The 27,522-nt window shown below is 40.8% G+C and overlaps 3 protein-coding genes across 4 annotated transcripts in view; 2 read left to right on the top strand and 1 right to left on the bottom strand.

The window, feature by feature from the left end:
- Positions 1–11,559, bottom strand: part of LOC106586196 (sodium channel protein type 2 subunit alpha) — a 56,286-nt gene extending 44,727 nt beyond the window's left edge. Inside the window, exon 1 of the mRNA XM_014173188.3 lies at positions 11,304–11,559. The gene's annotated coding sequence lies outside the window, so the exon portion shown is untranslated. The remainder of the gene's footprint in view (positions 1–11,303) is intronic.
- Positions 11,560–14,014: 2,455 nt separating this feature from the next.
- slc38a11 (solute carrier family 38 member 11) lies at positions 14,015–18,695 on the top strand. The gene is made up of 11 exons (XM_014173187.3): positions 14,015–14,119; positions 15,725–15,799; positions 15,903–16,037; positions 16,185–16,250; positions 16,436–16,542; positions 16,636–16,715; positions 16,909–16,979; positions 17,191–17,352; positions 17,465–17,577; positions 17,707–17,838; positions 17,932–18,695. The coding sequence occupies exons 1-11, from the start codon at positions 14,065–14,067 to the stop codon at positions 18,208–18,210; spliced, it is 1,275 nt and encodes a 424-aa protein (XP_014028662.2). The 5' UTR covers positions 14,015–14,064; the 3' UTR covers positions 18,211–18,695.
- A 195-nt stretch (positions 18,696–18,890) lies between these two features.
- The window catches only part of LOC106586194 (cordon-bleu protein-like 1), a 53,198-nt gene continuing 44,566 nt past the window's right edge, over positions 18,891–27,522 (top strand). For both annotated transcript variants that reach the window (XM_082968910.1, XM_082968909.1), the window contains exons 1-2: positions 18,891–19,202; positions 19,432–19,518. In XM_082968910.1, the coding sequence (XP_082825036.1) occupies positions 19,162–19,202; positions 19,432–19,518 (128 nt within the window). In that variant the 5' untranslated portion in view covers positions 18,891–19,161. The remainder of the gene's footprint in view (positions 19,203–19,431; positions 19,519–27,522) is intronic.

Here is a 27,522-nt window from a genome sequence, read left to right as displayed (position 1 = left end):
CCAATATCACACAGGTACCAGTGAGAAGGAAAACAAAAATGCTTTCCATGCCACTCTTTGGTGGCCAAACCATCAATATGAGGTACTTCACAGTCTATTCTTCACACCTATCACTTCACTTTTTCTAAAGAAAACAACCCAATGAGTGGAGGGGAGATCTGGCTGTGGACAGATCCCACAGAGGACAAGTAGCTGGTCCTAAAGAGTCTAGAGAGACCTGGCCATGCTCTTAAATCCACAGCAACTACCTGGGAAAAATTCTGTCAGATTTGACATTATAATACACGGGATTAAACTGAGGGATTTCGCATCACATGCGACTTCTAGTTTAACCCATTACTCTCTGTTCCAGAGCCAATCACACAGACAACAGCTAGGAGGCATGGTCTCGTTCAAAGCCCAAAGTTTCCACTTTAAAATGTCTCAGAGTAAAGAGTAGGGATGAGACAGAGGGAGAGGCTGATTTTCCAAATAGACTCAGAGAGTAGTAACATGATGCACAGAGACACTACAATGGCAATTTCAAGCATCCCTTTACTACTGCTTCTTCTGCATCTGTCACATCTGCTTTATCTCTACGTCATTGGCTTTACAGTGCAATAAAATACATTGCTTGTCTTGTCGGATCCAAGAAATCAATCACTAACACACTGCTCAATGCTGGATTGGATTTAACATAAATCACATCAATATGTCAACATAGTAAAACCCATCAAGGGATTTAGTGAAACGAAAGTAGTTGTTGTAACCTCTGTGTGAGGTGTCTTTGTGTTCTGTTATGGCAGATGATCATATCTCCCCATATTCTTCATGTGAGTGGTGTTGTTGTGGGTTGTGAATATTAATGATTTGTTAAAACAGAAAAGCAAATAAATACATTAAATACGTTATACTAGAAATACCTTTATTATCACAGCTGTGATGGACTAGTTTGACTCTTTAGCCAGCTGTGCACAAATTGACCCTGAATTTGGAATGAACTCATAAGTGCCTATGATCGGCATTAGTACTGTATACTACTCACACATCTTCTAATCAATTTAATGGCTAGTAGCCGCATATCATTTTCCTTCATTAAACGGAAGAAGTCATCAAGAAATGGCTTTCCACTAAAAGTTTTTCTGTACAGAATTTGCCAGTTGTAACTGTGTACGAAATTCAGCCACAGTGGCTTATTTAAAATTCCTCCTATTGTTGGCCTTACTGCATATGGCAAATTGACCTCAAAGCCAAAGCCAACCTTTATACTATAGTTACCAAAAGGACAAAAATACATTTTGAAAACATTCAGCATAAGATTTGGATGAAGATTTCTACTTCAGCAAGTCAGCTGCTGTGGATGTACCTGCTCATTCCGGACCAGGCCCAAATCCCCGGGACTCAAAAGAGAAAGAGACGGCGCAAGGGAGGCAAAAGAGTGGGCTCCCTGATGAGACTACGTTGGTGAGTAAATGAAATGCCTCTACCCTCTGTTCTATTGGTGAATGTACAATCACTATCCTATCAACGGGTCCTGAAGAACAAGGACTTTGTCAAGAGTGCTTTGTCAAGAGTGAACGGCAGCTTCAGGTGGGGTTATGGGGGAGGTGTGTGTCTCTTTGCTAACAATAGCTGGTGCGTGATCTCTAATGTTAAAGAAGTCTCAAGGTTTTGCTTGCCTGAGTTAGAATACCTCATGATAAACTGCAGACCATACTATTTACCAAGAGAGTTTTCATCTATATCGAAGCTATCTATTTACCACAACAATCCTGTGCTGGCACTAAGACTGCACTCAACGAGCTGTATAGGGCCATAAGCAAACAAGAAAATGCACATCCAAAGGCGGCACTCCTAGTGGCCGGTGATTTTAATGCAGGGCAATGAAACAAAATGTCACAATTTGCAACTAGTGTCAAAAAAACTCTAGGTCATCTTTGGCAAATCTGACCATAAATCTATCCTCCTGATTCCTGCTTACAAGCAAAAACTCAAACAGGAAGTACCAGTGGCGCACTCAATACGGAAGTGGTCTGATGAAGCGGATGCTAAGCTACAGGACCGTTTCACTGGAATATGTTCCGGGATTCATCCGATAACATTGAGGAGTTTACCACATCAGTAAACAGCTTCATTAATAAGTGCATCAAAGCGACGTCCCCACAGTGACCGTACATATATATCCCAACCAGAAGCCATGGATTATAGGCAACATCCGCACTGAGCTAAAGGCTAGAGCTGCCGCTTTCAAGGAGAGGGAAACTAATCCCAACGCTTATCAGAAATTCCGCTATGACCTCCGACCAGCCATCAAACAGTGAAAACATAAATTACTGTACTAAGATCAAATCCTACTAAGTCAGCTCAGACACTCGTCAGATGTGGCTGCTCTCTTACTGATAACAAAAGGAAACCAGCCATGAGCTGCACAGTGACCTGAGCCTATTTGATGAGCCAAATTCCTTCTATGCTCTCTTCCGAGAAAAGCAACACTGAACCATGCATGAGAGCACCAGCTTTTCCGAATGACTGTGTGATCTCGCTCATCAGGTTAATATTCACAAGGCCGCAGGACAGACGGATTACCAGGAGGTGTACTCAGAGCATTCGCTGACCAGCTGGCAAGTGTCTTTACTGATATTTTCAACCTCCACCTGACCCAGTCTGTAATACGTAAAATGTTCAATCAGACCACCATAGTTCCTGTGCCCAAGAACACCAAGATCACCTTTCTAAATGACTATCGCCCTGTTGCCATGAAATACTTTGAAGGGCTGGTCATGGCTCACATCAACACCATCTTCTCAGACACCCTGGACCCACTCCAATTCGCACAGCACCCCAACACATCCACAGATGACGCAATCTCTATTGCACTCCACACTGCCCTCTCTCACATGGACAATAGGAACATTTGCATGAGAATGCTGTTCATTGATAATAGCTCAGTGTTCAACAGCATAGTGCCCTCCAAGCTCATCACTAAGCTCAGGACCCTATGACTGAACACCTCCCTCTGAAACTGGATCCTGGACTTCCTGATGAGCCACCCCCAGGTGGTGACGGTAGGTGACAACACATCCACCATGCTGACCCTCAGCACAGGGGCCCCTCAGAGGTGCGTGCTTAGTTCCATATAGGGAGGAGGTCAGTGACCTGGCTGTGTGGTGCCAGCACAATAACCTCTCCCTTAACCTCAGCAAGACAAAGGAGCTGATCATGGACTACAGGAAACGGAAGGCCGAGCATGGCCCCATTCACATTGCTGGGGCTGTGGTGGAGCGGGTCGAGTGCTTCAAGTTCCTTGGTGTCCACATCACTAAGGAAGGATCATGGTCCACACACACAAACGCAGTCGTGAAGAGGGCACAACAATACCTCTTTCCCCTCAGGAGGCTGAAAAGATTTGGAATGGATCCTCAAACAGTTCTACAGATGCACTATTGAGAGCATCTTCACTGGCTGCATCATCGCTTGGTATGGCAACTGCTTGGCATCTGACCAGAAGTGTATTAAAGCCAGTTAGATTTGAATTTAGAATCCTCTGAATTTAATTAGATCTACAAGGACATTTTATTGCTCTACCAGTATTTGATGTTTCCTTTCATGTGTCCTACCAATTATTATTGGATTATTCACCATGGCAACCAATTGTTAGTTTACAAATGGAACTGAGAGTTGGCTTTCCTGGAGATCAGACCATTTTAATTTTTGCAGGGATATTTATCAGTTTTTGACCAAATGTAAGTCAGAACAAATAATTATTTCACTTTTATAATATTCCTGTTGCTATTGTTCAATGTAAATACAAGAAATGTGTATGTAGATGGGTAACTTTCTTCACCAGTTGCTTTACCATTTTGTACAATTATGTGATACATTTTTATGTTAATTCTCCTGAGAGGAATTATGGTGCGTTATTTTTCTCTTATTGTAAATTGCGTATGGAGATTGCTGACATTAATGTTAATTGGATTTACATTGTAGTAATTTTCTCTTTCTTTTATCCTGTTTCCCTCTGTACACAGACCACATGTATACTCTGTTTCATCATTACTCCTAGACTGGGCTTCTGTGTCTGTCATCACTTTTTGGCCAGAGTGTTGTCCGGTATCTGTTTACTCCCAGTGGCCTATCCACACATTAGAGAGTACCAGACCCCGTTTCAACAAGGCACTACAGGGGGTAGTGCATAAGGCCCAGTACAACACTGGGGCTGAGCTCCCTCTATAGCAGGGGATGTCAGAGGAAACCCCTAAAAATTGTCAAAGACTCCAGCCACCCAAGTCATAGACTGTTCTCTCTGCTACCGCACAGTAAGCGGTACGGATGCACCAAGTCTGGAACCAACAGGACCCTGAAAAGTGTCTACCCCCAAGCCATAAGACTGCTAAATAGTTAGTCCGGGTAGCTACTCTTGGTTAACTCTTTAACTATCTGCATTGACCCTTTTTGCATTAACTCTTTTGACATCACATACACATCTCCTACTGTTTATTATCTATCCTGTTGCCTAGTAAATTCCTCCCTACCTATATGTACATATCTATCTCAATTACCTTGTACAACTGCACTTCAACTCGGTACTGGTACCCCTTGTATATACAGTAGCCACGTTATCGTTATCATTGTGTATTTATTCCTAGTGTTATTATTTTTCTTTTATTTCTCTTTATTTCTCTGCATTGTTGGGAAGGGCCCATAAGTAAGCATTTCACTTAGTCTACATCTGTTGTTTACGAAGCGTTTGACAAATACAATTTGATTTGATTTCAGATCATCAAAAATGTAAACCATGCCATTGTATTCAGGTTAAAGGTGAAAAGTTGAAAAAATACAAACATTCCAAAAATGCCTTTACTTTTTGACTTTTTGCAAATCCAATCAGTTTTCCACGTTGATTCAAAATCATCATATTGAATTGTTTTGTTGAAATGACATGGAAACAATTTTGATTCAACCAGTTTGTGCCCAGTGGGTATACCTTGCTCTAGAATCAAAAACATAGATATAATGGTACAGTAAATGTAAATATCTGTATAATATATATATATATAAAATAAATATAATAATGATATTCTATCTTTTATTGCTGTACCACATTTCAACAGGTATAGTGAGCATGCGTAATGATGAAGAAAATACTTCCTTTAAGCTTTATCAAAATGTAATCAAGGCAATTCCCAGTTTCCAATGTTATCGATGAGACACCAGGTTGGAATCCTTGTACCAAGTCTCTCCGTTGGACCTATTACAAGCTTTTTTGTCTTTATTTTGAGCATGTGACAAATATGATTCGATTTGATTTATCTATAGCACACGTGTACTACTCACTAATGACAACTGGAGATATTAGCTGCTGTTGAGATTATTAAAATATTTTTTTTTCATCTGGAAGCTGGTGACATGACATCATGACTTTGAGGTAGCCAGCTGCACAAAACTGGCAAGTCGTTCAACCTGGACTCTGGGGTAGACGAAACATAGTACATTTAAATCAGGGACACTCCAATTAGTATGATATGTAACTTGTAAATTGTTACAAATTTGCAAAACGTATGAAATGTTACGAATGTATATTTGTTGTGGATAATGTTAGCTAGGTGGCAAACACTAACGTTAGAGTTAGGGGTTAATGTTAGGGTTTAAGTTAAGGTTAGGCTAAAGGGTTAAGGTTAGGCTTAGGGGAAGGGTTAGCTAATATGCTAAGTAGTTGCAAAGTAGCTAAAAACTAGTAAGTAGCTGCAAAGTTGCTAATTATCTAAAATGCTAAAGTTGCCTGTGATGAGAATCGAACATGCAACCTTTGGGTTGCTAGATGTTAGCTAAGTGGCTTGGTGGCAAATGCTAATGTTAGATAAGTGGCTAATGTTAGCTAGGCTGGGGTTAGGGTAAAAGGTGGTAAAGGTTAAGGTTAGGAGTTAGGTTAAAGGGTTAAGGTTAGGGGAAGGGTTAGCTAACATGCTAAGTAGTTGCAAAGTAGCTAAAAAGGGTTAAGAAGTTGCAAAGTTGCTAAAATACTAAAGTTGTCCATCGTGAGATACGAACATTCAATCTTCGGGTTGCTAGACGTAATCTAGGTGGCTAGGTGGCTAATGATAACATTAACAAGGTGGATAACATTAGCTAGTGTCACGCTTGTCGTCGGTTAAAGAGGACCAAAACGCAGCAGGTATGTGAATGCTCATCTCAACGTTTTAATAAGTACCAAATGAACACCAAAATAACAAACAGGAATACGATCGACAAAAACAGTCTGGCAAAGCATAAGGCTAAACGCAGAACAATCTCCCACAAATACACAGACAAAACACACCCAACTAATATAGGACTTCCAATCAAAGGCAACACCACACAGCTGCCTTCAATTGGAAGTCCAACCCCAATTAACTCAACATATCTAGACTAAACATAGAACTACATAAACAAGGAACAGTGCCCAAAAACCCCGGAATACATAAATCAAATACCCTTTAGAAAACACACCACCCCTAACCACATAAAACAAATACCCTCTGCCACGTCCTGACCAAACTACAATACCAGTTAACCCTTTTACTGGCCAGGACGTGACAGCTAGGCTAGGGGTTTGTATTAAAGGTTTAAGGTTGGTGTTAATGGAAGGGTTAGCTAACATGCATGCTAAGTAGTTGCTAATTACCTAAAATGCTAAAGTTGTCAATGATGAGAATCAAACACAAAACCTTTGGGTTACAAGACGTATGCGGTATACTTTAGTTTCTGCCTTAAGTAACCTTCTTTCTTATGTAACTACACCAAACATAACATATCATACTAATTTCAGTGTCCCGGATTTACATTTACTATATTATGTCTAGTATATGAGACCAGGCCGAGTCATTTGTCTCCTCTATCATTACTGACCCCAAATGACAGCATATTTGTTTTCTCTGTCTTTCACCATGCATAGCACTGTCCTGTTCATAACAAAACGTGACCAGGGGCCTTGACCTCAGTGGCCGACAACCCCAGCCTTCCTCTTCCATGTTTCACTAATTCTAACGGGCTCCCCTCTTTCACATGGACCCACATTAAGTTTGGTCGAGTGGTCTCAAATAGAAATTAGTCTCAATGTAGTGAAGATTTTTAATCTTCTCAGGCAAAATGAAAAAGTCTGTGCGAAAAGTCTATTGACTTGATATACAATGCATTCGGAAAGAATTCAGACCCCTTGACTTTTTCCACATTTTCTTATGTTACAGCCTTATTCAAAAATAGATTCAATTGTTTTTTTTCCCTCATCAATCATCAACACACAATACCCCATAATGACACAGCAAAAAACTATTTGTAGGAATTTTAACAAATGTATAAAAATAAAAAACTTAAATATTACATTTACATAAGTATTCAGACCCTTTACTCAGTACTTTGCTGAAGCACCTCTGGTAGCAATTACAGCCTCGATTCTTCTTGGGTTTGACGCTACAAGCTTGGCACACCTGTATTTGTGGAGTTTATCCCATTCTTCTCTTCAGATCCTCTCCAGCTCTGTCAGGTTGGATAGGGAGCGTCGCTGCACAGCTATTTTCAGGTCTCTCCAGAGATGTTCGATCGGGTTCAAGTCCGGGCTCTGGCTGGGCCACTCAAGGACATTCAGCCACGCCTGCATTGTCTTGGCTGTGTGCTTAGGGTCATTGTCCTGTTGGAAGGTGAACCTTCGCCACAGTCTGAGATTCTGAGCACTCTAGAGCAGGATTTCATCAAGGGGAAGGGTTAGCTAATATGCTAAGTAGTTGCAAAGTAGCTAAAAACTAGTCAGGATTGAGGGAAAGATGAACGGAGCTAAGTACAGAGTGATGTACTTAGCTCCATTCATCTTTCCCTCGATCCTGACTATTCTCCTAGTCCCTGCTGATGAAAAACATCCCCACAGCATGATGCTGCCACCACCATGCTTCACTGTAGGGATGGTGCCAGGTTTCTTCCAGACGTGATGCTTGGAATTCAGGCCAAAGAGTTCAATCTTGGTTTCATCAGACCAGAGATTGTTGTTTCTCATGGTCTGAGAGTCCTTTAGGTGCCTTTTGGCAAACTCCAAGTGGGCTGTCATGTGCCTTTTACTGAGGGGTGGCTTCCGTCTGGCCACACTACCATAAAGGCCTGATTGGTGGAGTGCTGCAGAGATTGTGGTCCTTCTGGAAGGTTCTCCCCTCTCCACGAAGGAACTCGGGAGTTCCAAACTTCTTCCATTTAAGGATGGAGGCCACTGTGTTCTTGGGGACCTTCAATGCTGCAGATCTGTACCTCGACACAATCCTGTCTTGGAGCTCTATGGACAATTCCTTCGACCTCATGGCTTGGTTTTTGCTCTGACATGCACTGTGGGACCTTATATAGACAGATGTGTGCCTTTCCATATCATGTAAAATCAATTGAATTTACCACAGGTGGACTCCAATCAAGTTGTAGAAACATCTCAAGGATGATCAATGGAAACAGGATGCACCTGAGCTCAATTTTAGAGTCTTGTAGCAAAGGGTCTGAATACTTATGTAAATAAGGCATTTCTGTTTTTATTTGTAATACATTTGCAAACATTTCTAAAAAACAGTTTTTGCTTTGTCATTATGGGGTATTGTGTGTAGATTGATGAGGGAAAAAAATTGTATCAATTTTAGAATATGGCTGTAAAGTAACAAAATGTGGAAAAAGTCAAGGTCTGAATACTTTCCCAAATGAACTGTAATTGCCATGCATCAGCAGACGTTTTATCAGCTTCTTATTTGTGCGAAAGCATTTTGGCATTTATGTGCCATATTGCCTACTATAGCCGACCATAAACCACATTGAAAGTCCAACCCTACTGGGCACAGACGTCAATGCAACGTCTATTCCACGTTGGTACAACGTAGTTTTATTGAAATGATGCGGAAAAAACGTTGATTCAACCAGTGTGTGCCCATTGGGACGTGAGTTGTTTAGTCTGTTATTAAAATAAAGACAAATCACTTTGTCAACAAAGCAACTACTAGGCTACTTTCTCTCGTGGATGGGAGCTGTTGATTGAGGGATTTGAGCGGGTTATTTTCGCGCGTGTGCTGCTGTCTACGGTGCTGCAAGTTTAACCGCACTAGGCTAAGTGCAGAAATGCCTGATATCCCCTTTACAGAGTGGCTGCTGGTTGTGTGAATGTCAACGATTTATTCTCCATTATTTCACAAGAGATATACCCAAGAAGGAGAGATTAAAAAGTTATGGCCTTACCCACATAAAAGTCGAGAATGATGTAACGATTAAAATCATACTCGTTTTAGGGCGCATATCACTTTTTGTATATGATGTTACATTTCATGACTAAATATGCTTGTTGATTTAGTTTACTCATGCATGCAAACACATGATACGATTATGTTATTATATCATGTTACACATTATATTATTATGATAATTTCAATTAATAATAGCGCTAGGAATTGCGCTAGGAATATGCTTCAACAAAATAGTACAAAATCAACGTTCTAAGCTGTCAACAGCGAGCAAAAGCAAGTTGCTGAGGTGAAATACATAGCCTAAAGATATGCTATCTGGCCTACCAGTCAAACAACAGATGAGAATGTATGAAGGGCCATTATCATATTCAAACCATTATCAGCAGCCTATGGGCAACACATTCATGACATCTGATTGACTGTTACCATAACCTGTTAAATCAAAGTTGACATGCAGCCTGACACTGCTTCTGTATGGTAGGCTATAGCCTATGTCTCATCCAGAAGGTGCTCCCTGGTAGGCTGCGGAGGGAAGGTAAATATTGGCTAAATAAGTGGTCACAACAACAGAAAATGAAAAAGGGCGCGTGTACACATACGAAAATGAATGCCTAGATTTCGGCTAATCTCAGATTTGTTTATATGACCGCATGAGATGTTACATGAGGGAATCAAACAGGTTATTTTATCAATGGCGGGCAGCTGCTATCGCTATACTTGCGGCTTTAGTTATTTCCCTAGAGAAGGCTCCAACGCCTTTCTCATAGCAAAATCTCAGCCCTACCCAGCTAGTCTGGTAGAGCCAACACCCTCAATCCACCCTTCCCATTCACATACACGACAGTACTATAGCCAAGCGCCCACAAACACTGCTTGCATCCCTCCTCAATTTTGAAGAAAGATTTGGCTACTTTGTCGAGTGATTGGAGACTTATGATACATTTAGGTCGTCGGCGACACCACCAAATAATGCAGGCCTATACATTATGATGAGTTCGAACAGACTGATTATGATTTATAGCCTACAAATATATGTATATTGATGTGTTATGACCGGCCTATGTCGCAGATTAATAAATAAAAACATTTTCCCAGTGGGATAATGTCGAAATCATTTATTGACTGATATATGTTCAGTTGTCATAGTCTTTCTTCGGCAATAATCATATTACGTCCTATCTAGTCCCAGGGGCCGAAGTGTCGGCTACAGTAGGTTTTATCGTTGTCTGGCTGTTCCATCGTCTGTAGCCTTTTTGCCACTGTTGATATGAATCTAACAGGTTGGAATACCAGGAAGTGACACCCTCTCTAGGTGGGTCAACTGGAATAATCTGTTTTATAAACCTGATACAGGAACAGCAGTAGAGGGGACAATATTATGATCACAGTGATCGACCACATTCGATTGATATCCGCTCTGACAAGGTTAAATTAGGCTACAGTAGGGAACACGTATAATTTGTGGTGAACTACATTTTCTCTGGGAGATCAAAAATGCCGAAAGAACAATGTTGTCAGAGGATATATACTTCACGCCTGATGCAGTGTTTGATCCATTGACATAAGAATGAGGTTTGATCACAAAGCTGTCATAACTAGCAGGATCATTGTATTATCTTCTAAAGAGCTTATTTTACCTAACAAGACAAATTCCCTTTAAAACTTACGCCACAGTTGTTCTTTTTAAATGAATAAGATCTGTAAACTCTGGTCAAAATGTCAAAATGACAAGATGCCCATAATAAAGATTACCCTAAACTCAATTATTTGAGTAGATATACGAAGGTCTGTCATAATTATTTGAATAGGACATATAGAGGTTAGGCCTACGCATCATGGAACATTCAGTTACCAATAATTGATCTTTATTGTTTAAGGGCCTTCCAGGCATCTTCTTTCCCCCTATTTTTCCATCAGCTTTGACGCATCACTTTTGGAAAAAAAAAAGGGACAGCTCCCTCTCCGTTTTCTACTGAGAAATTAAATTATTGTAGAAATAAATACTTTTTTGGAGAATTATCTAAATTACACAGACAACATTTCCCACCTTTGGGCAGCCCCATGGCATCCATTCCCATCCCCTGCACCCACCATTAGTTTGTCATCCAAGAAGGGGAAGAATCCGCCAATAATCGCCAGGCACGCCTTGATGTTGCTTTCTCCCGAGTAAAAAGGTGATTCGAGGACACATGTGGATACTTGATTAAGTCAAAAGGTTCTCCTCTCTATAATGTAGTATTTCCCAGAGATGGACCCCCCCAAAAAAATCACACAGGAGAGCGTTATGAAATTGCTGCCACCACAGTCGCCTTGTTCAGAGCATTCTGTTGCGCTTCCGGTTGTTACCGGGTACAAATGACTGCAGAGATGCAGGGTTGTGTGCGTGATCATAAATAATGTCTGCTGTGGTCGTGGATGTCGGGAAGCGATAATAGAGAGCCAGCCTACAGTTTGGCATCACTGAACTGGAGATTACATGTATCTGTAACACCTTAAAAAAAAACATAACAAAAGTGTCAGATCATCATCTAGTGGTGAGTGAAGTAGGGGGTGTTTTTCCTCATTATGATACAACTAAAGGCTTCGCTACACACTGTCACTACCATGTGTGCATTGTCACTACCGTGTGTGAATCCATTTCGTCTTTCTACCCTTTAGTAGCCTACTCTTGTTGTCATCATTTTGAATAGGCTAATCTAAGAAAACATAAAATACCAACTTTGATGCATCTATTACTATTTTATTAGATGTTTGTTAAGAGACTGATAAATAAGAAGGCACGTATAAAAAAAAGTGTGAATATTGCCCTCTGTCATTCTACCTCTAAAATACAAACAGATCTTCAAGTTTTCTGAGGGCACCTAGGGGCTGCAGGCAGCATTGTTCAGGGATCAAACGGAATGAAATGCTGCTTTGTGTCATTCGTCCAATTACTGAAGTGCAGCAACCATCAACTCTGTATTTTCAGAGAAAACAGTGTTATTGAACGTCTTGATAGTTTTCCATTCAACACCAGAGGATCGGTTAAGTCTGATCCCGACTGGAGATGTGTGAGTGAAATAGTTAATGAAGGAAGCACATATAGATTGGTGTCTCCAATTGGGTAAAATGTGTTGGTTAAACTCTAATTTGGGTAAATTACACTAACACTACTTTTTAATTATATTCAATTATATTAATTACATCATGAATCTCTAAAGGTTTTTGTTTTCTGGGTAACTTCCTTTCGTTGCCAAAGGGGCCCACGCTGATGTATGACTAACAAACCGCTCTGTGACATTTACAGACTTCCCTGTCAAATGTTTTTCCTAGGATACTTTTTTTTTTCTTCCATTCAGGGGACATTGCTGGGTTCATGTTGCTATAGCACGGTTGGCCAGTGTGTGAGTTTCCACCATGACCCACTTCACTGAATCATCAGAAACTACTCTGACACGTTCAGTCGTTTCTAGGACAGCAATGCTCAGAGACAGGGACCCTGATGGGTGGTGCTCTAAAGAGCAAGCGTTTGTCTGAGTGCCAGCCAGACAATGTGGCCCGGACTGAGCTTACGCAATCCTGGGTAGGACAGCATGCATTATGGGAAAGCAAGAGTGTGATGAGAAACTTTGAAATGTGCAGTGATGCGTGTGATCTCAACTGCTTTAAATGTTCCAAATACTTTAATAACTGATTGAGACTTTGTTTTTCTGTACCAACATTGGATGGTGGTGTCATGTTATACACTCTTATAAATCGAAGAACAGCTCATCTCACATACAGTAGTGAAGCCTAACAACACATGGTACTACTTTTGATATTATTTAAAGTCTTCATTCATAACACATGTGTATTGTTGATACCACAGACATACACCATTTTATTTCCGAAGTCAAATCGTTTTTGTTGAGTTTAATTTTGTGTTTCTGCTTTGTTTTTCTACATGTGACTATCTTTCTGAGAAAAATAAAAACATGTCTGACCTAAATTGACTCTAGCCTTTTAGGCCTTCTCATGTCAGCTGACTTGATCACACTGGGGTATGTACAGTAGGCTACAATTCTTTCATAATGGAACAATTGATATTAACACATGACCAAAACTCTATGAACTCTTTGAAACCCTCACAAATGTTGAATAGAACCCAACATGTTATTTATTCCATTGTCCCTAATTGCAAAGGACGTATATGCCTATTTTTATTATCCATTTGGTGAAGGATTTGTTCGGTTTTGCATATTCACTCCTTCAGTTGAACAAAGAAATACTTTGGATACTAATCTTTTAAAACTCATTTCACTCGACTGGGTAATTGTGTCGAATGCAGCTTACAGGTTGAACGCGTTCCAGATATACAATTCTGCACAGGTCTATATTTCACATCTCAGGAACCACATCAGTATTATAATGATGTTGTAATCAGCGCAACCCATTGCAGAAATTGTCTAGACCTATTAGGAACGCACCCAGTGTTGTACTAAGCCATTTAGGGGCGCTGTTGCCATCGTTTTTCATGGGCGAACTTAAACGACTCCGATCAGGAAAGTTTTGAACATTCTGCCCGGTTAATCAATTTCATGGCAGAGATGCGGATAGAACGTTTATAAATTGACGGAAACACTTAGAACACCAGGTGGAATAAAAATGAGTACATCAATACAGGAAAGTGGAGACCGGGAAGCTCAACAGGTAGGCTGCCGACTTACTATGATACGAATAGGTTTACTTTTATTGATACTCACGATTACCACCATTCTACAACATGATGTGTTAAGTGTGTTAAAATGTGTTAATTTGACCCTAGATTGAGAATGGCGAAGGGAAACCGTTGCTTGCTTCACAAAAGGTGGTTGGAGGAAAAGTCACAAGTTCGATGATATCAGCCTCTTTTAATTTCATCAATTCGATAATAGGATCTGGAATAATAGGTAAATGACTGTTTATACATTCAATTGTGGGATCATCATGTTTGTATTTCAGTAGCACAGCAGAATATACCTAAGGGTGGCAATAGCTGCAATGACACCCTTCTTGAGAGGGGAGCACCTGTTGCAAGTTACTGTCTAATAAGTTGTCAATCATGTTACCCAATAAGATAAGCAAGTTATATACGTTGAACATGCAGGATCACATGATTTCCTGGGAATAGAAAACATCATAGGACCTACACTACCGTTCAAAAGTTTGGGGTCACTTAGAAATGTCCTTGTTTTTGAAAGGAAAGCCTTTTTTTGTCCATTAAAATAACATCAAATTTATCAGAAATACAGTGTATACATTGTTAATGTTGTAAATGACTATTGTAGATGGAAACGGTTGATTTCTAATGGAATATCTACATAGGCGTACAGAGGCCCATTATCAGCTACCATCACTCCTGTGTTCCAATGGCATGTTGTGTTTGCTAATCCAAGTTTATCATTTTAGAAGGCTAATTGATCATTAGAAAACTTTTTTGTAATTATGTTAGCACAGCTGAAAACTGTTGGTCTGACTAAAGAAGCAATAAAACTGGCCTTCTTTAGACTAGTTGTGTATCTGGAGCATCAGCATTTGTGGGTTCGATTACAGGCACAAAATGGCCAGAAACAAAACATTCTTCTGAAACTCATCAGTCTATTCTTGTTCTGAGAAATTAAGGCTATTCCATGTGAGAAATTGCCAAGAAACTGAAGATCTCGTACAATCCTGTGTACTACTCCCTTCACAGAACAGCGCAAACTGTCTCTAACCAGAATAGAAAGAGGAGTGGGAGGCCCCGGTGCACAACTGAGCAAGAGGACAAGTACATTAGAGTGTCTAGTTTGAGAAACAGACGCCTCACAAGTCCTCAACTGGCAGCTTCATTAAATAGTACCCGCAAAACACCAGTCTCAACGTCAACAGTGAAGAGGCGACTCCGGGATGCTGGCCTTCTAGGCAGAGTTGCAAAGAAAAAGCCATATCTCAGACTGGCCAATAAAAATAAAATATTAAGATGGGCAAAAGAACACAGACACTGGACAGAGAAGTCTTCAACATAATTTCAAAAGGGTTTTCTAATGATCAATTAGCCTTTTAAAATGATAAACTTGGATTAGCTAACACAACGTGCCATTGAAACACAGGAGTGATGGTTGCTGATAATGTGCCTCTGTACGGCTATGTAGATATTCTATAAAAAAATATGCCATTTCCAGCCACAATAGTCATTTACAACATTAGCAATGTCTACACTGTGTTTCTGATCAATTTGATGTTATTTTAATGGACAAAAAAAAATGTTTTTCTTTCAAAAACAAGGATCTTTCTAAATGACCCCAAACTTTTGAACGGTAGTGTAGCTCAGCCACATTGATCAGCCCCTGGGTGGTTGGCCTCTGCATCATATGACCACTGACATCATAATACTTCTTTTGTGCTTCCAAAATTCCTTCTAAATTGTATGACTCAACTTTTTCTGTCAGTACAATGAAAATATAAACTCTTAAAAACATCTAGATATTTTGGAATATGTTGTGATAACATGATCTGTCATTTAATTTGTTTTTCAGGTTTGCCATACTCCTTAAACCAGTCTGGCCTTCCCCTTGGCCTTTTTCTCTTGGTTTTGGTAGCATTTATTACAGGTAGGTTCTGGAACGGTGACAACTGTGATGAACTCCCTTTTACGATAACATGTATTTAACTCAACAGCTAACATTGTGGCGTTGTCCTGTTTCTTCCTTGCAGACTACTCTATCATCTTGTTGATAAGAGGAGGGAATCTTTCAGGGACAAATAGTTACCAGTCACTTGTACGTAGCACTTTCGGTATCACTGGATTTCTGGTTCTGTCTTTATTGCAGTTCCTATACCCTTTCATTGGTAAGTCTTGAATGGAGGTGCCATTTTAAAGAAAATCAGAACTACTTACAACCAAGATTTTATGAGATTGAGCAGTCTGATATACAGATATACAGGTACAGATTGGGACTTGGATTGGAACATAACCACAATGTGTGTCTTCCCCAGCTATGATCAGCTACAACATCATAACTGGTGACACATTGACCAAAGTGTTTCAGAGACTACCTGGAGGTACAGTATGGCACATTGTACTTTCATGTAATATATCTGAACAAATTCAAGCCACAAATTGTGTGCATTGATATGCTAATACAGTGACAGTAAAAAATAGGTCACAGTTTTTCTGAATTAAGCGCAAACAACAATTTGTTAATTGCACGTTGCTAATTTATATTTTTCATATATGCTATTTGCAGTTGGACCGGGCCACATACTTGCAGAGAGACATTTTGTCATCGCAGTATCCACTATTCTATTCACATTACCCCTGTCTCTTTTCCGGAATATATCAAATCTGGGAAAGGTAAGACTTCATCACATATTGTCACATTTATTTAAGGAGTCATTGACTCATTTTATCATTTGTGAGCTAAAGCATCTATCTATGTGATTCCAGGTGTCCTTACTGTCCATGGTGTTGACGGTTTTCATCCTCATCACTGTTATCATCAGAGCAGCTACCCTGGGACCACATATGTACATTATATTACTTAACACTGTCATAACCTATTCACTCACATGCTATATCATATTCTAATCCAATCTGAAACACATTCTGTTTTTATTTTATATTCCAGTCAACTAAACGACTATTGAAACCACTTACTCTGGAATTAGAAAAACTTAAAATGGCTAACAACATGTTTATCTAATTACTTTGTGTCCTTAGTCCCCCTACAGAGAATGCGTGGGTGTTTGCAAGGTGGAATGCGATTCAGGCCGTTGGTGTTATGTCTTTTGGTCAGTTCTCGTCTACATCAACTGTATATTTGTAAAGTACAAGTAATACTTGCTCGAGACAAAATGACCTATACACGTGTACATCTTCATATTGTATGGTAATGGATATCAAGTTTCATAATAGAGGAACTCCACACAAAACGACCACACAAAAATGTCATTTCGACTGTTCATAGATTGTAATACTTTGCCATATCCCTTTGTTCCATAGCCTTTATCTGCCATCACAACAGCTTTATGATCTACGGCTCTCTGAAGGAACAGAGCCTAAGTAACTGGTCTCGTGTCACCCACATGTCTGTTGGTTCGGCTATGATTGTCAGTATTCTGTTTGCTGTGACTGGCTATGCTACCTTCACTGGGTACACACAAGGTAAAACACAACACATAGAATCATAGAACCATCTCGTGGCGTTAGACCCAAGTGCATCCATATACACACTGCCTAAAGAGTACATTTTTTCTGATCGCCTCTATATTTTCAGGTGATATCTTTGAAAACTACTGTGGGAACGATGACCTGGCTACTTTTGGTCGCTTCTGTTTTGGCATCAGTATAATAACAACTTTTCCTCTGGAGTGTTTTGTGACTCGAGAGGTATGACGTTATTTATGCACATGCCACTTCATATGGCACAGGACAGTATGTTGTGGTGCAGTGTTCATTGGGTTTAGTGCACATCACCCTGTAAAAATCAAGTCCTTATTCTCTCTTTTATGTTTGCAGGTAGTATCCAATGTTTTTTTTAAAGGGTCTCTCAACAACCATGCCCATGTGGCGGTCACCTTGCTCATAGTTGCAGCGTGCACAGCATTATCCTTGGCCTACGACTGTCTGGGTATGGTTCTGGTGTTAAATGTAAGCCGGATGACCTTTTGAATTGTTGTAACTTATTTCTCTACTAAAATTGCAATGGTTATCTTTTTAACAAATGTTTTTTTTGTCTTCCAGGGTGTTGTAAGTGCCACACCTTTAATTTTCATCATTCCATCAGCTTGCTACCTCAAGCTTTCCACAGAGCGCTGGTTCCAAGGTGAAAACCGCATCCCCTGTCTCATCCTCATAGCTGGTGTCTTTGTCATGACAACTGGTTTGATCATGGCGGTTATGTTCCCCCAAGACTGCTCCCATGGTGCCGAGATGTTTTACTGCGCAACTTCCAACCTTTCCATATCCCCCACACCACTCACTGAGCTACTCTTTCAGAATTCAACTCAGAATTCTAGGTGAAATGTTGTTATTACACACTGGGGTTTTGTAATATGACTTTGTATGCTCATTGTATTTATTACCTCTACAATGAATGTGTGTGTTATAATTTATGCTACTATTTGTGAAAGTGCCATAATGCAATACATTCATCAGTTTGTATGACAGACTGAGACAAAGTTCCACTGTGAATTTCGCGAGAAGTTACCTTCGAGAAGCCTACCACACGACGTCGCTGTAACAATCAGACTAAATGAAACTTTTATAAAAAGGTTTCTCGGAGGTAACCTTTTGCTCTCTTGCCTTGATGTCACGCCCTTCGAAGATCAATGTAGTTAAAGAAGTTTGTCCAATGGTAGTGCATTTTCCACTGCTGGTTAGAGGGAATATGTTATACATTTACGATTTGGGCAATTTCATGATTATAATATTTAGTATATTTCAATATTATAAATGTAAACCCGAATTGTTAACTTCACTAAAAATAAAAGTAATATGAATTGTCTCCTGCAGTACAATTTTTTACATACATTTTCACTGTTGAATTCATTTAAAAATCAGGCAAGTACGTGTATTCCCTCTGGGATGGATAGGTGAAATTACCGCTGGGAGTAAAAACGGGAGAAGAGTGGAGCTATTCGACGCCCCACGAATGGTTATTTGAATCTCTACTCATACGTTTTGACGTCGATTTTTGGAGTTGGTATGCTTTTGGCAGAGAAAACTTAGCAGTGCTTGTAGCAGGCATCGTGTCACAACTTTGAAATGTGGACTGCTGGCTAAACGATGGAAAGACTGGGTTGTGCTGGCGGCGTATTGGAACAGAGGAGCGACTGTTGTGTGGATCAAGATGGAAGTGGGAGTTCTAGAATTCATTTTGAACGCACAGTAGCCTAATGTATCACTGAACGAATCAACGCCACGCTATATTTTGTACGGTATAATTTATTTTCTTCTCCCTAATAAATACTGATGAAAGTTGACAGCAGCGCGGAGGGCCAGGGGCGTTCATGGTAAGAGATGACGAGTAACATAATGAGCTTAATTAAATCATAATTGTCCTGTGTCCCACTTTGCATGCCGGGCACCAAAGGCAAGTTACCATCCGAAACTCTGTCCTGATTGTCAATAGGGTTTCGACCAACCACTGTAAGCATTCGGATGGGACAGCTCTAGATGTAAACCTGTGCAATTTTTGTTATGAAATATGAATAATTGTGTGCTTTGCTTCACTTTCGGTAGTCCGAGGGACTTTGTTAAACCTGTGCAGCTAGACATGGATGATAATGTGTCCCAACGAACTCCACGACGACGACTCTCTGGCTCGAGGTAAGTGGATTCATTCTGGGTGTATTTAGTAATTAAGAGGCTTCTGTGTGAGAACGTATTTGGATTCATTTTATCAGCCGACAGCTTTTCTTCTCAACTCTAGTCTACATTACATTATTGTTCACTTCATGTTTAGAAGTAACATTAGTCACTATTATTTGGAGGGGTGCTGAAATGCTTCTAAAGATTGATGAGGAAATGACAAAAAACGTGTATATTAGATCATTATTGTGGAATTTTTAAACATGTGAGATCATCTTGAGATGACATCAGTTGGAAAATATGAGACTTTTGTAACCCATGGAGTCTTATGTCATTCCAAACCCTTTTCAGTTCAAACCTTTTCCCAGACTTAACTGGGATCCCTTAATTTCATTCATCTATTCTATACCACTCTATACCCCCAAAAAGATCGTGTTGCAACACATTTTTGGACACATGTTGCAAGCAAATTGCAATTTAGTGACATAATTGCATGTCTAAGGCAAAGGGTTTGACTAATCTAGTAGCCCACACCCAGAGGGGCTTGAGATGTGCATCTTTCAATCAACTCTAACCTAAATTCTTCCACCTCATACTGAGTACGTGTAGTAACTAAAGTAACAGTTGTTGCAGACGTTTCAGTAATTTTTGAACTCCGCTAATTTCCTGCCGTAAGAGTTGTTCTGAGAAATTTCCTTGACCACATGTTGAGGTGATGGGAAGCATTTTGGAGGCAAACCAGTGTGCATCTTATGTGCATTATAATCAACGACTGGCTATTTAATTTTTGTCAATACAGTTCAAAATAATTGTTTGTATGGATGATTTCATAGATGTATCACATAGTGTAGATGGTCAGAAAGACAACTATGTGTTATGTGTAGTTTGTAATAATCACCTATCCCAAAAATTCCACTGGTGGTAAAACAAAATGATCCATGAGAAGATGTTTGCGTCTTTCCTAATATTGAATATCAAATAAGAGTCAAAGATCATCTCTTTACAATATGCCACAGTCATAACACTTTTAATGTCCCATTTATTTGGTTCAGGAACGGTTGCTTGGAGATGATGTCAGCTGACAGTATTCCAGTTGGTTGGAGGCGTTGGCTCTGAAACTGGGGAGTGAGTTTCCAAAGTTCTTTGCAATCTTTTAGAGTCACTGCTCACTCCTTTGGCATGCAAGGGAGGGCTACAGACTTAATGTGATTTTAATTAGAAGCGATATGGAGAATTTGAAGGCTTGATAACAATAAATATAAAGTTTCCGTTTCTCCAGTTGCTGACTTTCCCATATTGAGACTGAAATACATTCATCCATCCATGTCATAAATTCAATTTCTAATATAAACAATTTGTAAATTAAAACCACTCTCTCCATGAGCTGTTATGTTATTTGGTGCTTCTTATACTTGGAGCCATTAGACAAATGCTTCTGAAAATTCATCCCACTTTTCAAGTGCAATGACCTGTGGAGATATCACTTGGCCCTCCACGCCATGCTACATTTGTTATCCTACAACTGACACTGCCAAAACACAGGCCCTCGTCCAAGGGTGACAGTTTGTAGTACACACATGTAGTGTATGTGGACACCTGCTTGTCGAACATCTTATACCAAAACCATGGGCATTAATATGGAGTTGGTCATCATCGTCCCCCCCCCACCCCCCTTACTGCCATAACAGCCTCCACTCTTCTGGGAAGGCTTTCCACTCGATGTTGGAACATTGCTGCGGGGACTTGCTTCCATTTAGCCACAAGAGCATTAGTGAGGGCGGGCACTAATGTTGGGCGATTAGGCCTGGCTCGCAGTCGGCGTTCCAATTCATCCCAAAGGTGTTCGATGGAGTTGAGGTCAGGGCTCTGTGCAGGCCAGTCAAGTTCTTCCACACCGATCTCGACAAAACAATTTCTGCCACAAAGTTGGAAGCATAGAATCGTCTCTAATGTCATTGTATGCTGTAGCGTTAAGATTTCCCTTCACTGGAACTAAGGGGCCCGGACAATGAAAAACAGTCCAATACCATTATTCCTCCTCCACTAAACTTTACAGTTGGCACTATACATTCAGGCAGGTAGCGTTCTCCTGGCATCCGGCAAACCCAGATTAGTCTGTCGGACTGCCAGATGGTGAAGTGTGATTCATCACTCCAGAGAACGCGTTTCCATTGCTCCAGAGTCCAATGGCGACGAGCTTCACACCATTCCCACCGACCCTTAGCATTGCCCATGGTAATCTTAGGCTTGTGTGCGGCTGCTCTGCCTTGGTAACCAATTTCATGAAGCTCCCAACAAACAGTTCTTGTGTTGACATTGCTTCCAGAGGCAGTTTGGAACTTGGTAGTGAGTGTTGCAACAGAGGACAGATGATTTTTACGTGCTACAAGCTTCAGCACTCGGTGGTCCCGTAAGCTTGTCTGGCCTACCACTTCGTGGCTAAGCTGTTGTTGCTCCGAGACGTTTCCACTTCACAATAACATTTAGCTGCCCGGGGCAGAAATTTGACGGACTGACTTGTTGGAAAGGTGGCATCCTATGACGGTGCCACATTGAAAGTCACTGAGCTCTTCAGTAAGGTCAGTGTGGATGACGGATCACCAGCTCAAGCTGAACCTCGGCAAGACGGAGCTGCTCTTCCTCCCGGGGAAGGACTGCCCGTTCCATGATCTCGCCATCACGGTTGACAACTCCCTTGTGTCCTCCTCCCAGAGTGCTAAGAACCTTGGCGTGATCCTGGACAACACCCTGTCGTTCTCCACTAACATCAAGGCGGTGACCCGATCCTGTAGGTTCATGCTCTACAACATTCGCAGAGTACGACCCTGCCTCACACAGGAAGCGGCGCAGGTCCTAATCCAGGCACTTGTCATCTCCCATCTGGATTACTGCAACTCGCTGTTGGCTGGGCTCCCTGCCTGTGCCATTAAACCCCTACAACTCATCCAGAACGCCGCAGCCCGTCTGGTGTTCAACCTTCCCAAGTTCTCTCACGTCACCCCGCTCCTCCGCTCTCTCCACTGGCTTCCAGTTGAAGCTCGCATCCGCTACAAGACCATGGTGATTGCCTACGGAGCTGTGAAGGGAACGGCACCTCCATACCTTCAGGCTCTGATCAGGCCCTACACCCAAACAAGGGCACTGCGTTCATCCACCACTGGCCTGCTGGCCCCCCTACCTCTGAGGAAGCACAGTTCCCGCTCAGCCCAGTCAAAACTGTTCGCTGCTCTGGCATCCCAATGGTGGAACAAGCTCCCTCACGACGCCAGGACAGCGGAGTCAATCACCACCTTCCGGAGACACCTCAAACCCCACCTCTTTAAGGAATACCTAGGATAGGATAAAGTAATCCTTCTAACCCCAACCCCCCCCCCCCCCCCCCTTAAAATATTTAGATGCACTATTGTAAAGTGGTTGTTCCACTGGATATCATAAGGTGAATGCACCATTTTGTAAGTCGCTCTGGATAAGAGCGTCTGCTAAATGACTTAAATGTAAATGTAATGTAATGTCATTCTACTGCCAATGTTTGTCTATGGAGATTGCATGGCCATGTGCTCGATTTTATACACCTGTTAGTAACGTGTGTGGCTGATATAGCCAAATCCACAAATTTAAAGGGGTGTCCACATATTTTTGTATAAATAGTGTACATAGCTCTATGAACACAATTAAATTTACTTGAGGATTTGCCAAATTAGCCTAGGCCTAGACTAAATCTAGTTCTGCTTGGCCATTGGAAAAGTAACTTAAAGGGAAATTAAACCGCTGCTCTTTCACTTTTTCTTCTTTAATATGTTATTAATATACAGTGCATTCGGAAAATATTCAGACCCCTTGACTTTTTCCACATTTTGTTACGTTACAGCCTCATTCTAAAATGGATTAAATCGTTTTTTCCCCTCATCAATCTACACACAATACCCCATAATGACGACGCAAAAACAGGTTTTTAGATTTTTTTTTTATACAAAAAAACCCCGGAAATGTCACATTTACATAAGTATTCAGACCATTTACACAGTACTCTGTTGAAGCAAATTTGGGAGAGATTACAGCTTCGAGTCTTCTTGGGCATGACTCTACAAGCTTGGCATATCTGTATTTGGGGAGTTTCTCCCATTCTTCTCTGCATATCCTCTCAAGCTCTGTCAGGTTGGATGGGGAGTGTCACTGCACAGCTATTTTCAGGTCTCTCCAGAGATGTTCAAGTCCGTGCTCTGGCTGGGCCACTCAAGGACATTCAGAGACTTGTCTTGAAGCCACTCCTGCATTGTCTTGGCTGTGTGCTTAGGGTCGTGGTCCTGTTGGAAGGTGAACCTTCACCCTTGTCTGAGGTCATGTGCGCTCTGGAGCAGGTTTTCATCAAGGATCTCTATGTACTTTGCTCGGTTCATCTTTCCCTCGATCCTGACTACTCTCCCAGTCCCTGCCACTGAAAAACATCCCAACAGCATGATGCTGCCACCACCATGCTTCACCATAGGGATGGTGCCAGGTTTTCTCCAGACATGACGCTTGGGATTCAGGACAAAGAGTTCAAACTTGATTTCATCAGACCAGACAATCTTGTTTCTCATTGTCTGAGTTTTTAGGTGCCTTTTGGCAAACTCCAAGCGGGCTGTCATGTGCCTTTTACTGAGGAATAGCTTCCGTCTGGCCACTCTACCTTAAAGGCCTGATTGGTGGAGTGCTGCAGAGATGGTTGTCCTTCTGGAAGGTTCTCCCATCTCCACAGAGGAACTCAGGAGCTCTGTCAGTGAACATCGGGTTCTTGAACTCTGGAGGCCCTTCTCCCCCGATTGCTCAGTTTGGCAGGGTGGCAAGCTCTAGGAAGAGTCTTGGTGGTTCCAAATCTCTTCCATTTAAGAATGATGGAGGCCACTGTTGTCTTGGGGACCTTCAATGCTGTAGAAATGTTTTGGTACCCTTCCCCATATCTGTTTCTCAACACAATCCTGTCTCGGAGCTCTACGGACAATTCTTTCGACCTCATGGCTTGGTTTTTGCTCTGACATGCACCAAAAAGTTATTTTGTTGGCATTTACGTATGTACCAGTAAAACATAATCAAAACCTATTTATTTCACTTACTTGCTGTGCTGTTTTGTTGTTCATTTGTTCAGTCGTTTCATTCTCAACCAGGATTTCTATGGAACGCCGTTTGGGTCTTACATTTTTTACATTTTTAGTCATTTAGCAGACGCTCTTATCCAGAGTGACTTACAGTAGTGAATGCATATATTTCATACATTTTTTTTCCCGTAAACAGGTCTTTGCATGTTAAAGAAGATGATTGGTCAACAAGCTTATTTGACACGTCAAATAGTGTTATTTGACGTGTCAAATAAGCTTGTTGACCAATCAGCACCTGAATATGACTGAACGTTCATACATTTTTATTACATTATTACATATTGATTACACTATCACTCGTATTTCATATGTCACAACGATTCATCGATAGGTACAGTGCTTGTCATAAAAAGCTAGCTAGCTCATGGATGCAAACAATGTTCTTCCCCAAACACATAGCAAAACGACATTTGTTTCAGTAGCTATAGTTAGCTAGCTAACTATATAGCTAGGTGTCATCATCTAAAATAACCTTCATTTATAAGACAGTTCTTATTTGATTAATGGTGGTCGGACCTAGGACTTTGCGGTTAGCCTTCAAAATAAAAGTATGACATTGACAGTGATGCAAATGCATACAAGTAATAGAATTATGCCATAATTGAATAGATCATGAGGTTTGAATGTTATTTAAAATCAACAAAAGACAATCAATTATTAATTTGACAATCTGAAATCACACTGGATGTATTACACTTGAAAATTGGGGGCATACTTATTTCACTGTACATCCTTACCTATGAATTGTGGATCAATGACATGGGGTATCAGTCTACTCAGTGACATCCAGAGAACATTAGCATCGTAGCTCTTATTATGGGATTCTGAAACAACTGTGAATTGAGCCACATTTATTGTCAACCTATGTGCATTGAACACTATTCCAGAGGAAAAACAATAACACATGGATGTTTTGGAGTCTGATAACTCTGAGGAGGGAAAACATTTGGGAAAAAATATCTTGCGTATTGAGTAGACTGATACCACATTTCATTGATCCCCAATCCTTAGGTAAAGCTGTGCAATGCAATATGAATGTCAATACACACAATAGGCTGACTGGGGAGGTGATTTCACACAGTCGCAGTCCTGCGAAAAGAACTACAACGCTAATATTTGCGTAAACGCTTCACAGTTGTATTCTGTGGGTGTCACCGAGTAGACTGATACCCCATTTCATTGCTTCACATACCAACCTTGTTTAACATTATCTAGTCTAAATCACTTTCAAAGAGGGACTTTTTATTTTGAAGGCAAACTGCAATTCCACAATTGTGCCTAATCCTTCTTGTGGCTAGCTTCACAACACATTACCCGGTCAGGTCGAGCCTCTCTAGACATATGAAACTAGCTGGCTGCTTATAACGTTAGCTTTGGACAACAGGGTTAAGTAGCTGGCTAGCTATTTATTTTCATGAACCTAGCTAATACTTACTCACAAGTATTCCTAAATCATTGCTAAGAATAGTGAAAATGACTGCAGTTTCTTCTGGTCATTGTTTTCAGGCTGGTTGTATTGGTGCTAGCTAGGTAACAAGCGAAAGCTAGCTAGCTACCCCAGAAGTTGCGGTCGAACAAATAATGCTTTAATACCAACGCGGTATTGTAAACACATCTTTTGTGGCCGGTGTTTGCTTGTTTGCAGACTTTTTTGTACAGCTTTGACTGCACTGAATGTAGTGGTAGCGCTTGGCTTGCATGTGCAAATTCAGAACACATAACATTCTATAATAGAACTGTGTTATTTGACGAGTCAAATTAAAATCTGATTTAACGTGTCAAATAGTGTTATTGTCAAATGGTGTTATTTGACGTGTATCTTGACGTGTATCTTTTTTGACACGCAAAGACCCAAACGGCATTCCATAGCATGTCCTGAAGCTAATAGCAGTGACAGTATTACTGTGTAACTCTGGTAGGGCAACATCTGAACAACGGCGCACTTGGTAACGTTAGTGTGTACCGGTGCTCGAACAGTCGCGAAAGCCAACATCACCCATGACAGAGAACAGTTGATTGTCAAGGGCAATGAATTCCATTATCTTGGTGTTTGAGTTGTCTCTTTCAAATGACTGCTCGACTTGTTGACTGCTCGATCCACACAGCAGACATTGTGGGCTGGGCTAGGTTAGGAATGCTGTGTTGCAGGTGTAGCGCAAAATTTTACATGGCGTCATTTAGAGGTCGACCGATTATGATTTTTCAACGCCGATACCGATTATTGGAGGACCAAAAAAGGCCGATATCAATTAATCTGCCGATTTTATTTATTTGTAATAATGACAATTACAACAATACTGAATGAACACTTATTTTAACTTAATATAATACATCAATAAAATCAATTTAGCCTCAAATAAATAAGGAAATGTTCAATTTGGTTTAAATAATGCAAAAACAAAGTGTTGGAGAAGAAAGTAAAAGTGCAATATGTGCCATGTAAGAAAGCTAACGTTTAAGTGCCTTGCTCAGAACAAGGGAACATATGAAAGCTGGTGGTTCCTTTTTAACATGAGTCTTCAATATTCCCAGGTAAGAAGTTTTAGGTTGTAGTTATTATAGGAATTATAGGACTATTTCTCTCTTTCCGATTTGTATTTCATATACCTTTGACTATTGTATGTTCTTATAGGCACTTTAGTATTGCCAGTGTAACAGTATAGCTTCCGTCCCTCTCCTCGCTCCTACCTGGGCTCGAACCAGGAACACGTCGACAACAGCCACCCTCGAAGCAGCGTTACCCATGTAGAGCAAGGGGAACAACTACTCCAAGTCTCAGAGCGAGTGACGTTTGAAACGCTATTAGCGCGCACCCGCTAACTAGCTAGCCATTTCACATCGGTTACACCAGCCTAATCTTGGGAGTTGACATGCTTGAAGTCATAAA

The sequence above is a fragment of the Salmo salar genome, chromosome 25 (genome assembly GCF_965601325.2).
Source record: "Salmo salar chromosome 25, fSalSal1, whole genome shotgun sequence".
NCBI lineage: Eukaryota > Metazoa > Chordata > Actinopteri > Salmoniformes > Salmonidae > Salmo > Salmo salar.
This window is presented reverse-complemented; position numbering and strand designations above follow the sequence as displayed.

What these genes read in the sequence shown, in the direction of transcription:
- slc38a11 (XM_014173187.3), top strand. Translation starts at nt 14,065, where the DNA reads ATGATATCAGCCTCTTTTAATTTCATCAATTCGATAATAGGATCTGGA. An exon ending in AATAGGATCTGGAATAATAG is followed by an intron (nt 14,120 to 15,724) that starts GTAAATGACTGT and finishes TTTGTTTTTCAG; the next exon opens with GTTTGCCATACTCCTTAAAC. An exon ending in GCTACCCTGGGACCACATAT is followed by an intron (nt 16,716 to 16,908) that starts GTACATTATATT and finishes TTGTGTCCTTAG; the next exon opens with TCCCCCTACAGAGAATGCGT.